This window comes from Oncorhynchus gorbuscha, linkage group LG10 (assembly GCF_021184085.1).
Source record: "Oncorhynchus gorbuscha isolate QuinsamMale2020 ecotype Even-year linkage group LG10, OgorEven_v1.0, whole genome shotgun sequence".
NCBI classification, from domain to species: Eukaryota; Metazoa; Chordata; class Actinopteri; order Salmoniformes; family Salmonidae; genus Oncorhynchus; species Oncorhynchus gorbuscha.
Genome location: NC_060182.1, coordinates 14885981 through 14901253, shown reverse-complemented (window position 1 = coordinate 14901253; position 15273 = coordinate 14885981). Strand labels below are relative to the sequence as shown.

The 15273-nt window shown below is 45.8% G+C and overlaps 1 protein-coding gene across 1 annotated transcript; it reads right to left on the bottom strand.

Annotated features, from left to right (window-relative positions):
• Positions 1 to 607: 607 nt before the first annotated feature.
• Positions 608 to 15260, bottom strand: LOC124045013 (zinc-binding protein A33-like). Its single transcript, XM_046364216.1, has 6 exons — positions 14623 to 15260; positions 13484 to 13579; positions 13143 to 13373; positions 13002 to 13024; positions 12798 to 12916; positions 608 to 1547 (listed from the first exon to the last, which is right to left on the bottom strand). The coding sequence occupies exons 1-6, from the start codon at positions 15025 to 15027 to the stop codon at positions 1000 to 1002; spliced, it is 1422 nt and encodes a 473-aa protein (XP_046220172.1). The 5' UTR covers positions 15028 to 15260; the 3' UTR covers positions 608 to 999.
• Between the last annotated feature and the right edge of the window lie 13 nt (positions 15261 to 15273).

Here is a 15273-nt window from a genome sequence, read left to right as displayed (position 1 = left end):
TCCTTGATAGCTTTGCTGCATGATCCACTGCTAACTAGAGGAGTTGGAGAGGGTCTGCTGTTCCCAGGGACCACCTGTCAGTCAAACTGGCTTTGTGTAAAACACTGTCCTTATGTGACATAAGAGGAACTTTAGATAACAATGGGACGTTGGAATTGACTAGATATCCTGACTGAACAGTATTATGTCCCTTCATGGGTGAGTGAGGTTATATCAAGGGCTTTATGTCACAGTAACTGAAACAATGATAGATTATATACTTTTCCTAATGTTAACCTGTGGTTCCCAGAAAGAGGCAAAAGGGTTGTAGAAATTGAGTCTGTCTGTCTGTCTGTCTGTCTGTCTGTCTGTCTGTCTGTCTGTCTGTCTGTCTGTCTGTCTGTCTGTCTGTCTGTCTGTCTGTCTGTCTGTCTGTCTGTCTGTCTGTCTGGCACACCAACAGAGTTGACCTGGCCTGGGATTACCACCAGCGAGGAGTTTAAGACCTACAAGTTCCCCCGTTATCACGCTGAGCCCCTGGTCAACCACGCACCCAGGTCTGTGTGTGTCTGTGTAAACCACTGGTTGTCTGTTGTGTACACAGTATACAGCTGACCTTTAACCCCATAATCCTAACACAGATGGAAGCAGCTCCAGGTAATTCAAACATGTTTATTGGTTGAAAATGTGTTGCACTCTACAGACATACATTAACGGTGTCATTGTCTACAAGATAGCTAACAGAGGGATGGTCCGAGGCCACAACACTATACGCCAAATGCCGTTCAGGCAGCCCAAGTTTATTGGGATACATACTGCAGGGGTTAAAACAACCAGACAAAATGTAAATGTGGTAAAAAATAAAACCAGCAAAGAACAGATTACATATTCATTCTATATTAGTAACAGGTGGGTCAGATAATGATAATCTCCATCACAGTGTGTCCTCCCTCTGTCAGAATCTTAATGAAGGACATCAAGGGGTGTTACTGACTCATTTACATCCTGTTAGTCCCTGATTCAGATAGAGACAGTATCCACTGATCCAGACACCTTCCCTGGTAACACTCTCAGAGGGTGGAGAAAACAGAGATTCCTGATGTATGGAAAGACTCTCTCAGTGAAAGTGTGTGTGAATGTGTGTAGATGTGTGTTATTGACAGGGTCAGAGAATGACAGCTTTCCTCCTTCCCAGTCTAGCTGCACTCTGATCCTCTGGGGATTCTGTCTCACTATGAGGGGAGTGAGTGGCTGCTTTGGTACATGTGTGTTATAATCACCACCACCAAACAACACACCCCAGGATCTATGCCAATAACCATTGTATCCCTTCCTCTGGACAGACTCTGTGATCACACCCAGGTCCCAGCCTTTATTCTTCCTAACATCAATGTCCCAGCTGTGTGTTCCTGAGTTAAAACACTTAGAGCCCAGGACCATTCTATGGCTATCAAACCTCTCTGGGTTGTCAGGAAGCTGCCGTTTCTCATCACTGTATCTCACACTGGTCAGATCATCAGACAGGATGAGATCTGGGTGGGCCGTGTTGAGTTCCAGAGTAACTGGAGCTGGACAGAGAGAACACAAACACACTGGATTAATTCAAATGAAGGGGGAATATATTACTGCATATGATATATAATGCTATGTGTTGTATGTTTTGTGTTACGTACACCACCGTTTAAAAGATCGGGGTCATTTAGAAATGTCCTTGTTTTTGTATAGAAAAGCACATTTCTTTTACCATTAAAATAAAATCTATTGATCAGAAATACAGTGTAGACATTGTTAATGTTGTAAATGACTATTGTAACAAGAAACAGCTGATTTCTAATGGAAGATCTACATAGGCGTACAGAGACCCATTGTCAACAACCATCACTCCTGTGTTCCAATGGTTTAACATTTTTAAAGGCTAATTGATCATTTGAAAAACCTTTTGCAATTATATTAGCACAGCTGAAAACTGTGGTGCTGATTAAAGGAAAGCCATATCTCAGACTGGCCAATAAAAAGAAAAGAGTAAGATGGGCAAAAGAACACAGACACTGGACAGAGGAACTCTGCCTAGAAGGCCAGCATCCCGGAGTCGCCTCTTCACTGTTGACGTTTAGACTGGACAGAGGAACTCTGCCTAGAAGGCCAGCATCCCGGAGTCGCCTCTTCACTGTTGACGTTTAGACTGGACAGAGGAACTCTGCCTAGAAGGCCAGCATCCAGGGGGCGCCTCTTCAATGTTGACGTTTGGACTGGACAGAGGAACTCTGCCTAGAAGGCCAGCATCCCGGAGTTGCCTCTTCAATGTTGACGTTTGGACTGGACAGAGGAACTCTGCCTAGAAGGCCAGCATCCCGGAGTCGCCTCTTCACTGTTGACGTTTAGACTGGACAGAGGAACTCTGCCTAGAAGGCCAGCATCCCGGAGTCGCCTCTTCACTGTTGACGTTTAGACTGGACAGAGGAACTCTGCCTAGAAGGCCAGCATCCCGGAGTCGCCTCTTCACTGTTGACGTTTAGACTGGACAGAGGAACTCTGCCTAGAAGGCCAGCATCCAGGGGGCGCCTCTTCACTGTTGACGTTTAGACTGGACAGAGGAACTCTGCCTAGAAGGCCAGCATCCAGGGGGCGCCTCTTCACTGTTGATGTTTAGACTGGACAGAGGAACTCTGCCTAGAAGGCCAGCATCCAGGGGGCGCCTCTTCACTGTTGATGTTGTTTCTCAAACTAGACACTCTAATGTACTTGTCCTCTTGCTCAGTTGTGCACCGAGGTCTCCCACTCCTCTTTCTATTCTGGTTAGAGACAGTTGGCGCCAGAAGAAATGGCAGCAGTTTTACGGGGGTCCAATCAATTGTGCTATTATGTGTTTTTTAAAACTTATTTTGTACATAATGTTTCTGCCACCATATTTTACAGCAAAAGGGAGCAAGAGTAAGCGACGCAGGTACATAGGACAAAGAGCCGGATGCCTGGTCAGGCCCTGGCGAAGGAGACTGTGAAAGCTGCCGTTACCGTCAATACTACTTGCCAATGTGCAATCATTGGACAATAAATTAGACGAAGTACGATCACGAATATCCTACCAACGGGACATCAAAAACTGTAATATCCTATGTTTCATGGAATCGTGGCTGAATGACGACATGAATATTCAGCTAGCGGGATATACGCTGCACCGGCAAGATAGAACAGCACACTCTGGTAAGCCGGGGTGGGGGTGAGAATATTTGTAAACAATAGCTGGTGCACAAAATCTAAGGAAGTCTCTAGATTTTGCTCGCCTAAAGTAGAGTACATTGTGATAAATTGCAGGCCACCCTACTTGCCTAGAGAGTTTTCAGCTATACTTTTCCTGTCTGTTTATTTACCACCACAGACAGATGCTGGAACTAAGACCACACTCAGTCAGCTGTATAAGGAAATAAGCAAACAGGAAACCACTCATCCAGAGGAGTCACTCATAGTGGCCGAAGACCTTAACCTCTCTTGGGTAGGGGGCAGTATTTTCACGCCCGGATGAAAAGCATGCCCAAAGTAAACTGCCTGTTACTCAGGCCCAAGCTAGGATATGCATATAATTGGTAGATTTGGATAGAAAACTCTAAAGTTTCTAAAACTGTTACAATTAGGTCTGTGAGTATAACAGAACTGATATGGAAGGCGAAACCCCGAGGACAAACCATCCCAAAAAAAAACAATATTTCAGTCTACCACTGTTTTCAATGACTGTTATGTTTAATATAAGGCAAAATCCTCCCAGATTGCAGTTCCTATGGCTTTCTAGTCTTTAGAAAGAGTTTCATGCTGGTTTTTGGAAAAATGAGCCAGAAAGTTTTTCTAGGTGGTTGCCATTTTGGCTGTAGTGTTTCCAAGCGCATGGAAGAGAGCGTGTTCTTTTGTATATTTCTCCGGGTAAAGACAATAACGATTCTCCTTCTTAAATTTGATCGTTTATTTACATATTAGGGTATCTAAGGTTTGATTATAAACGTTGTTTGACTTGTTTGGAAAAGTTTATTAGTAACGTGTGGGATTAATTTTGTATGCCTTTTGATGGAGGGAAACCGGTGGATTATTGACTGAAGCACGCCAGCTAAACTGAATTTTTATGGATATGAAGGACATTATCAAACAAAAGGACCATTTGTGATGTATTTGGGACCTTTTAGAGTGCCAACAGAAGAAGATCAAAGGTAAGTCATTTATTATATCGCTATGTCTGACTTTCGTGGCGCACCTGCCTGGTTGAAATATTTTTTCATACTTTTGTATGCGGGGCGCTGTCCTCAGATAATCGCATGGTGTGCTTTCGCTGTAAAGCCTTTTTGAAATCTGACACAGCGGCTGGATTAACAAGAAGTTCAACTTTATTTTGATGTATTACACTTGTGATTTTATGAAAGTTAAATAATTATAATTCTGTAGTTTCAATTTTCGGACATATTTCACTGGATAAGTGAAATAAGAAGTTAATGCAGGGAAACTTAAATCAGTTCTACTGTAACGGTTTTCTAGGTGTGGTGAAGGAGAGTCGGACCAAAACGCAGCGTGTAGATTGCGATCCATGTTTAATCAAACAAATGTAAACACGAAATAACACAAACACTACAAAACAATAAACTTAACTAAAACCGAAACAGCCTATACTTGTCAACTAAATACAGTGACAGGAACAAAGACACTAAGGACAATCACCCATGACAAACTCAAAGAATATGGCTGCCTGTTGGAGGAAATTATAGTTGAAATTATTAATTATGTATACATTTTTAATTAGAACCATTCTAATACTATTATGTTATGGTATGAAATGTATGGGTTCTTGGTTAAGCTGTTACTGAAAATGTAAGAAAAACGAATTAATTGTCTGTACCTTGCGGGTTTAAGGGAGAAGGATGATGTATCTTTTCAGACAGATAAGAATGTTTGTTTTGTGTTCCATTAGTGGAGAAAAGTATATCTTTTAGACAGTTTGGAATGTAGTTTTATGAGGGGAGTAGAAGAAGGTCTCCAGACCTAAAGACACTGCGCTATTGTGGGGGTCGGAGAGAGTGTGTGAAACTAATGACGTCATTTTATGTTCTCTCTTTAAAATGTAATGTTCTTTGTATTTTGGGTCAGTACTCTCTTGAAATAAACGCTGTTACCTTTGGCTTTTAAGGCTGGTCTCAATCTACTTCATGCATAATTAATGAACTTACAAATCATTAATGAATTAGAATGAGTGCGAATTTGGTTTTGGCTACAAAACATACAGGAATTTAGAAATTCCACTAACGCTGCCTAAATATGGTTCCCAATCAGAGACAACGACAAACACCTGCCTCTGATTGAGAACCACTCCAGACAGCCATAGACTTTGCTAGATCACCCCACTAGCTACAATCCCAATATATACACACCAAAACCCCAAGACAAAACACACCACAAAACAAAAACCCCATGCCACACCCTGGCCTGACCCAATACATAAAGATAAACACAAAATACTTCGACCAGGGCGTGACAGAACCCCCCCCCCAAGGTGCAGACTCCCAAACGCACCTCAAAACAATAGGGAGGGTCCGGGTGGGCGTCTGTCCATGGTGGCGGCTCCGGCGCGGGACGTGGACCCCACTCAGTTAATGTCTTAGTCCCCTCTCCTCGCGTCCCTGGATAGTCCACCCTCGCCGCCGACCATGGCCTAGTAGTCCTCACCCAGAAACCCACTGGACTGAGGAGCAGATCGGGACTGAAGGACAGCTCGGGACTGAAGGACAGCTCGGGACTGAAGGACAGCTCGGGACTGAGTGGAAGCTCGGGACTGAGAGGAAGCTCGGGAGTGAGAGGAAGCTCGGGAGTGAGAGGAAGCTCAGGAGTGAGAGGAAGCTCAGGAGTCAGAGGAAGCTCAGGAGTGAGAGGAAGCTCAGGCAGGTAGATAGATCTACCAGATCCTGGCTGGCTGGTGGTCTCAGCAGATCCTGGCTGACTGGCGGATCTGGCGGATTCTGGCTGACTGGCGGATCCTGGCCAACTGGCAGATCCTGGCCGACTGGCAGATCCTGGTGACTGGCAGATCTGGAAGAGTTTGGTTGACTGGCAGATCTGGAAGATTCTGGTTGACTGGCAGATCTGGAAGAGTCTGGCTGACTGGCAGATCTGGAAGAGTCTGGCAGACTGGCAGATCTGGAAGAGTCTGGTTGACTGGCAGATCTGGAAGAGTCTGGTTGACTGGCAGATCTGGAAGAGTCTGGTTGACTGGCAGATCTGGAAGAGTCTGGCTGACTGGCAGATCTGGAAGAGTCTGGCTGACTGGCAGATCCTGGCAGAGTCTGGCTGACTGGCAGATCCTGGCAGACTGAAAGATCTGGCTGCTCCATGCTGACTGGCGGCTCTGACTGCTCCACGCTGACTGGCGGCTCTGGCTGCTCCATGTAGGCTAGCAGCTCTGGCGGCTCTGTGCAGACTGGCAGCTCCTTGCAGACTGGCAGCTCCTTGCAGACTAGCAGCTCCTTGCAGACTGGCAGCTCCTTGCAGACTGGCAGCTCTGGCTGCTTCATGCAGACTGACAGCTCTGGCTGCTTCATGCAGACTGACAGCTCTGGCTGCTCCATGCAGGCTGGCAGCTCTGGCTGCTCCATGCAGGCTGGCAGCACCTTGCAGACTGACAGCTCTGGCTGCTCCATGCAGACTGACAGCTCTGGCTGCTCCATGTAGACTGGCAGCTCTGGCTGCTCTATGCAGACTGACAGCTCTGGCTGCTCCATGTAGACTGGCAGCTCTGGCTGCTCCATGCAGACCGACAGCTCCTTGCAGACTGGCAGCACCTTGCAGACTGGCAGCTCCTTGCAGACTGACAGCTCCTTGCAGACTGGCAGCTCCTTGCAGACTGACAGCTCCTTGCAGACTGACAGCTCTGGCTGCTCCATGTAAACTGACAGCTCTGGCTGCGCTGAACAGACAGGAGACTCCAGCAGCGCTGTAGAGGAAGAAGGCTCGAGCTGCGCTGAACAGGCGGGAGACTCCGGTAGCGCAGGAGAGGAGAAAGGCTCTGGCTGCGCTGAACAGGCAGGAGACTCCGGCAGCGCTGGAGAGGAGGAAGGCTCTGATAGCGCTAGACAGGCGGGAGACTCCGACAGCGCTGGAGAGGCGCATTGTAGGCCTGATACGTGGTGCTGGCACTGGTGGAACTGAACCGAGGACACGCACAGGAAGCCTGGTGCGGGAAGCTGCTACCGGAGGGCTGGGGTGTGGAGGTGTCACAGGATGGGCTAGACCATGAAGGCGTACTGGAGATCTTGAGAGCAGTACTGGCACAGGACGTGCATGGCTAGGGATGTGCACAGGAGGCCTGGTGCGTGAGGCTGGCACCAACTTCACCAGCCGACTAACACGCACCTCAGGACGGTTATGGAGTGCTAACTCAGGTGCCATCAAATCCCGACACGTTCCGTCGGGCGAATTCCATGCTTAAAGCACCAACACAGCAACTCCCTCATTTCTCTCTCCTCCAATTTCCCCATTAACTCCTTCACAGTCTCTGCTTCGCTCACCTCCAACACCGGCTCTGGTTCTGGTCTCCTCCTTGGCTCCTCACGATAAACAGGGAGAGTTGGCTCAGGTCTGGCTCCTGACTCTGCCACACTCTCCCTGAGCCCCCCCCCCAATAAATTTTTGGGGCTGACTCTTATGCTTCCATCCGCTACGCCGTGCTGCCTCCTCATACCTGCACCTCTCAGCTTTCATCGCCTCAAGTTCTTCCTTGGGGCGGCGATATTCTCCAGGCTGAGCCCAGGGTCCTTTACCGTCCAGTTCGTCCTCCCATGTCCATTTCTCCAGGTGGTGCAGCCTCTCCCACTGCAGCTGCTGCTGCTCCTGCTGCTGCTGCCTCTGTAGCCTCTCCTGTGGCTCCTGCCTGTTGACACACTGCTTGGTCCGTTTGTGGTGGGTGATTCTGTAACGGTTTTCTAGGTGCGGTGAAGGAGAGTCGGACCAAAATGCAGCGTGTAGATTGTGATCCATGTTTAATCAAACAAACGTAAACACGAAATAACACAAACACTACAAAACAATAAACGTAACGAAAACCGAAACAGCCTATACTTGTCAACTAAATGCAGCGACAGGAACAAAGACACTAAGGACAATCACCCACGACAAACTCAAAGAATATGGCTGCCTAAATATGGTTCCCAATCAGAGACAACGATAAACACCTGCCTCTGATTGAGAACCACTCCAGACAGCCATAGACTTTGCTAGATCACCCCACTAGCTACAATCCCAATATATACACATCAAAACCCCAAGACAAAACACACCACAATACAAAAACCCCATGCCACACCCTGGCCTGACCCAATACATAAAGATAAACACAAAATACTTCGACCAGGGCGTGACATCTACCAAATCTCTATCAACATGTTAAATGTGCAACCAGAGGGAAAACAATTCTAGATCACCTGTACTCCACACACAGAGACAAGTACAAAGCTCTCCCTCCATTTGGTAAATCCGACCCCAACTCTATCCTCCTGATTCCTGCTTACAAGCTAAAAATTAAAGCAGGAAGCACCAGTGACTCGGTCTATAAAAAAGTGGTCAGATGAAGCAGATGCTAAACTAGAGGACTGTTTAGCTAGCCCAGACTGGAACATGTTCCGGGATTCTTCCGATGGCATTGAGGAGTACACCACATCAGTAACTGGCTTTATCAATAAGTGCATCAAGGATGTCGTCCCAACAGTGACAGTACGTACATACCCCAACCAGAAGCCATGGATTACAGGCAACATTCGCACTGAGCTAAAGGGCAGAGCTGCCGCTTTCAAGGTGCGGGACTCTAATCCGGACACTTACAAGAAATCCAGCTATGCCCTGCGACGAACCATCAAACAGGCAAAGCGTCAATACAGGGCTAAGATTGTATCATACTACACCGGCTCCGATGCTCGTCTCATGTGGCAGGGCTTGCAAACTATTACAGACTACAAAGGGAAGTACAGCTGCCAGCTTCCCAGTGACACGAGCCTACCAGAATAGCTAAATCACTTCGAGGCAAGCAACACTGAGGCATGCATGAGAGCATCAGTTGTTCCGGACAACTGTGTGATCACGCTCTCCATAGCCGATGTGAGTAAGACCTTTAAACAGGTCAACATACACAAGGCTGTGGGGCCAGATGGATTACCAGGACGTGTGATCCGGCCATGTGCTGACCAACTGGCAGGTGTCTTCACTGACATTTTCAGCATGTCCCTGATTGAGCCTGTAATACCAGCATGTTTCAAGCAGACCACTATAGTCCCTGTGCCCAAGAACACTAAGGCCACCTGCCTAAATCCCTACAGACTTGTAGCACTCACGTCCGTAGCCATGAAGTGCTTTGAAAGGTTGGTAATGGCTCACATCAACACCATTATCCCAGAAATACCGCCCAAACAGATCCACAGATGATGCAATATCTATTGCACTCCACACTGCCCTTTTCCACCTGGACAAAAGGAACACTTATGTGAGAATGGTAGTCATTGACTACAGCTCAGCGTTCAACACCATAGTACCCTCAAAGCTCACCACTAAGGATCTTGGGACTAAACACCTCCCTCTGCACCTGGATCCTGGACTTCCTGACGGGCCGCCCCCAGGTGGTGAGGGTAGGTAGCAACACATCTGCCACACTGATCCTCAACACTGGAGCTCCTCAGTGGTGCATGCTCAGCCTGTACTCCCTGTTCACCCTCGACTGCATGGCAAGGCACGACTCCAACACCATCATTAAGTTTGCAGATGACACAACAGTGGTAGGCCTGATCACAGACAACGACAAGACAGCCTATAGGGAGGAGGTCAGAGACCTGGCCGTGTGGTACCAGAATAACAACTTATCCCTCAACGTAGCCAAGACTAAGGAGATGATTGTGGACTACAGGAAAAGGAGGACCGAGCATGCCCCCATTCTCATCGACGGGGCTGTAGTGCAGCAGGTTGAGAGCTTCAAGTTCCTCGGTGTACACATCAACAACAAACTAGAATGGTCCAAACACACCAAGACAGTCGTGAAGAGGGCACAACAAAGCCTATCCCCCTCAGGAAACTAAAAAGATTTGGCATAGGCCCTGAGATCCTCAAAAGGTTCTACAGCTGCACCATCGAGAGCATCCGGAGTGGTTGCATCACTGCCTGGTACGGCAATTGCTCGGCCGCAAGGCACTACAGAGGGTGCCTGCCATCCAGGACTTTTATTCTACACTAGGCGGTGTCAGAGGAAGGCCCTAAAAATTGTCAAAGACCCCAGCCACCTCAGTCATAGACTGTTCTCTCTACTACCGCATGGCAAGCGGTACCGGAGTGCCAAGTCTAGGACAAAAAGGCTTCTCAACAGTTTCTACCCCCAAGCCATAAGACTCCTGAACAGGTAATCAAATGGCTACCCAGACTATTTGCATTGTGTGCCTCCCCCAGCCCCCGCCATCCCCTCTTTTACGCTACTGCTACTCTCTGTTCATCATATATGCATAGTCACTTTAACCATATCTACATGTACATACTACCTCAATCAGCCTGACTAACCAGTGTCTGTATGTAGCCTCGCTACTTTTGTAGTCTCGCTACTGTAGATAGCATGTCTTTTTACTGTTGCTTTATTTCTTTACTTACGTATTGTTCACCTAACACCTTTTTTGCTCCATTGGTTAGAGCCTATAAGTAAGCACTGTAAGGTATACACTTGTTGTATTCGGTGCCCGTGACAAAAACTTTGATTTGATTTGAGTAGTACACACTATTGTACGAGATCTTCAGTTTCTTGGAAATTACTCGCATGGCATAGCCTTAATTACTCAGAACAAGAATAGATTTACGAGTTTCAGAATGAAGGTCGTTGTTTCTGGCCATTTTGAGCCTTTAATCGAACCCAAAAATGCTGATGCTCCAGATAATCAACTAGTCTAAAGTAGGACAGTTTTATTGCTTCTTTAGCGCAATAGTTTTCAGCTGTGCTAACATGTTTGCAAAAGGGTTTTCTAATGATCAATTAGCCTTTTAAAATGATAAACTTGGAATAGCTAACACAATGTGCCATTGGAATACAGGAGTGATGGTTGCTGATAATGGGCCTCAGTACGACTATGTAGATATTCCATTAAAAGTCTGCCGTTTCCAGCTACAATAGTAATTTACAACATTAACAATGTCTACACTGTATTTCTGATCAATTTGATGTTATTTTAATGGGAAATTTCTAAGTGACCCCAAACTTTTGAACGGTAGTGTATGTGCACATTTCCCTACAGTCACAATAACATCCGCTAACCATGTGTATGTGACCAATAACATCCGCTAACCATGTGTATGTGACCAATAACATCCGCTAACCATGTGTATGTGACCAATAACATCCGCTAACCATGTGTATGTGACCAATAACATCCGCTAACCATGTGTATGTGACCAATAACATCCGCTAACCATGTGTATGTGACCAATAACATCCGCTAACCATGTGAATGTGACCAATAACATCCGCTAACCATGTGAATGTGACCAATAACATCCGCTAACCATGTGTATGTGACCAATAACATCCGCTAACCATGTGAATGTGACCAATAACATCCGCTAACCATGTGTATGTGACCAATAACATCCGCTAACCATGTGAATGTGACCAATAACATCCGCTAACCATGTGAATGTGACCAATAACATCCGCTAACCATGTGTATGTGACCAATAACATCCGCTAACCATGTGAATGTGACCAATAACATCCGCTAACCATGTGTATGTGACCAATAACATCCGCTAACCATGTGTATGTGACCAATAACATCCGCTAACCATGTGTATGTGACCAATAACATCCGCTAACCATGTGTATGTGACCAATAACATCCGCTAACCATGTGTATGTGACCAATAACATCCGCTAACCATGTGTATGTGACCAATAACATCCGCTAACCATGTGTATTTGACCAATAACATCTGCTAACCATGTGTATGTGACCAATAACATCCGCTAACCATGTGTATGTGACCAATAACATCCGCTAACCATGTGTATTTGACCAATAACATCTGCTAACCATGTGTATGTGACCAATAACATCCGCTAACCATGTGTATGTGACCAATAACATCCGCTAACCATGTGTATGTGACCAATAACATTTGATTTGATTACTTATTGGAAGATCCTCTGTAAATGTACAAAATAAATGTACAGTATGTAAGTAATTTTAAATATCATTCACTGTCTATTTTTTCAGTATTGGAGAGTAATAGTGGTGGTCCAATATACAGTGTGTACAAAACATTTAATAACACCTTCCTAATATTTTCTGCAATCAGAACAGGCTCAATTCGTCAGGAAAGGACTCTAGAATGTGTCGGAAGCAGGGATACTAGCCCATCCAATCCAATCCTGACTCCAATGCTTCAAACAGTTCTTTCAATATGGCTGGATGTCCTTTGGGTGGTGGCTCATACTTGATACTCACAGGAAACTATTGAGCATGAAAGCCCCATCCGTGTTGCAGCAGATTTTGACTAAAACTGGTGTCCCTGGCACCAACTACCACATCAAGTTCAAAGGCAATTAAATATCTTGTCTTGCCTATTCACCCTTTGAATGGCACTGTCTCAAGGATTTAAAATCTTTCTTAAACTTGTCTCCTCCCCTTTACCTACACTGATTGAAGTGGATTTAACAAGTGACATCAATAACGAATCATTGCTTCACCTGGTCAGTCGAAATCATTGAAAGAGCTGGTGTTCTTAATGTTTTGTACACACAGTGTTTAATACCCATTATATCTCAAAGACCTACTCACTGTAGTGAACTATTCCCTGCATCTTCTCCCAGACTCTGAACTGCAGGTTTCCCAGGTGCTTTGCCACATCGATCAGCGCTCCTGAAACCCTCTCTGGATCTGGCAGTGTACACTGGGCTCTGGAAGAACATTCAGGAGTCAGTGTTGCTGTGGGGTTTGATACAGAACCACAGAGAAGAGAGAGACATAATAAAGTCCCATTACCTTTTCACTGTATCCTTGTAGTTCTGTAGGGGAAAAAAATAACACATTTAAAGATGCATTGATCTTAGAAAATCAATTACTACAATATTTATTTCATAATTGATATGGCAGTTGATTTATCAGGGGTAGATTAGTCCTTACCTGCAGGAATGAGATGTCCTCAGCTCCCAGCTCTTCTTCTATGGTTCTGATTGTGTCTGAAAGTGATGATATCTCTCTGCTCATCTTCTCAATCTTCTTCTTCATCATCTGACTCTTCTGCTCCTCTTCCTCCTTCAGTTCAGCTATCCTGGCTCTCTCTTCATGATATAGAAACTGATGAAACTTCTTAAACCCCATCTTAATCAGCCTCTCTGTGTGCTGGGCCTGGCTCTGGAGACAGTAGAGAGGAATGTCAAAGAAATCATCAATATCAATATTCCACAGGGTTATGATGAATCTTCACAGTATCATTGTATCTCAGCTTCACTCTGTATTCTTACCTTGATGTGGTTGGCTGTTTGATCACAGCTCAGTTTAACTTCTCTGAAGACCTTCATCTTCTCCTGTAAGGGCTCCAGTGCAGTCTTGAGTTTCTCCTGGAATGAAACAGCATTATAAAGAGGTACAGTGTGTAAAAGGAGTGGATTAGCACACAGATCTTAATTCACATTGACTGTATGCACATACAAAAACACAATTAGGCGGGAGCTTATATTCTAACATATACAAGTGTGTATTAATACACATGTGAATTGGAAGGGTGGTTTCTGTACATCCCAACTCCACCTGAGACACCCTTGGAGAGGATGGTAAAAGTCTGCTATTATCAAGAGCGACCCGTGGGTGGCTACCTGCTACCCACATACTGTAAGTCAAATCAAATCCAACAAGTGTAGACTTTACCATGAAATGCAAACTGAACTGACAAGCCCTTAACCAACAGTGCCGTTCAAGAAGAGTTAAGAAAATATTTACCAAGTAGACTAAAATAAAAAGTCATAATAAAAGTACCACAATAAGAATAACAATAACGAGGTTTATACAGGGGGCACTGGTACTGAGTCAGTGTGGAGGCTATATACAGGAGCACCGGTACTGAGTCAGTGTGGAGGCTATATACAGGGGGCACTGGTACTGAGTCAGTGTGGAGGCTATATACAGGGGGCACCGGTACTGAGTCAGTGTGGAGGCTATATACAGGGGGCACCGGTACTGAGTCAGTGTGGAGGCTATATACAGGGGGCACTGGTACTGAGTCAGTGTGGAGGCTATATACAGGGGGCACTGGTACTGAGTCAGTGTGGAGGCTATATACAGGGGGCACCGGTACTGAGTCAGTGTGGAGGCTATATACAGGGGGCACCGGTACTGAGTCAGTGTGGAGGCTATATACAGGAGCACCGGTACTGAGTCAGTGTGGAGGCTATATACAGGGGGCACTGGTACTGAGTCAGTGTGGAGGCTATATACAGGGGGCACCGGTACTGAGTCAGTGGGGAAGCTATATACAGGGGGCACCGGTACTGAGTCAGTGGGGAAGCTATATACAGGGGGCACCGGTACTGAGTCAGTGTGGAAGCTATATACAGGGGGCACCGGTACCGATTTTGTTAATTGTAGTGATAAATACATCTCCTACCTTATGATCCAGTACAGCTTCATCTATTGGGCAGCAGTCATGGCTTTTATGCTTTTTGGAAGTTTGACACACAAAACAGATGGGCTGTTTATCCTCCAGACAGAAGAGCTTGAGTTTCTCACTGTGTTGACTGCAGAGCACCTCAGGCCCTGCTGAAGCTCTCTGGCTTCTATCATGTAAGTAGGCCTCACACAGGTTCTTTAAAACCAGGTTACTGGGGGGGAATTCCATTGATGATTTCTGTCTGCAGACTGGACATTCCCGAGATGTCTTCTGTTTCCAGTATTCCTCCAGACAGGCCTTACAGAAGCTGTGGCTACACAACAGGACCACAGGATCCTTGAAGATGTGACAGCATACTGGACAGGAGAAATCATCCTCGGAGAGAGAAGCTTTCGAGGCCATTTCTCACTGCTTATCTCTGTTATGAAGGTTTACTTTCACTTCTGACTTCTGAACTCTTTTGACGAAGGTTCACTTTTGAAAACTCATCTGAACTTAGAAATCTATGTTTTCCTGACTGTGTTCCTTAGTCTTCAATTGTTGTTTTGATTCTTGGTTGTTTACAAAGAATTCTAAATAGCTGAATGTTACAGCGCTGTTCTGTTGTGAGCTTTTCTCCTTCCTGTTAAGCAGGAATAGGGTGGAGCT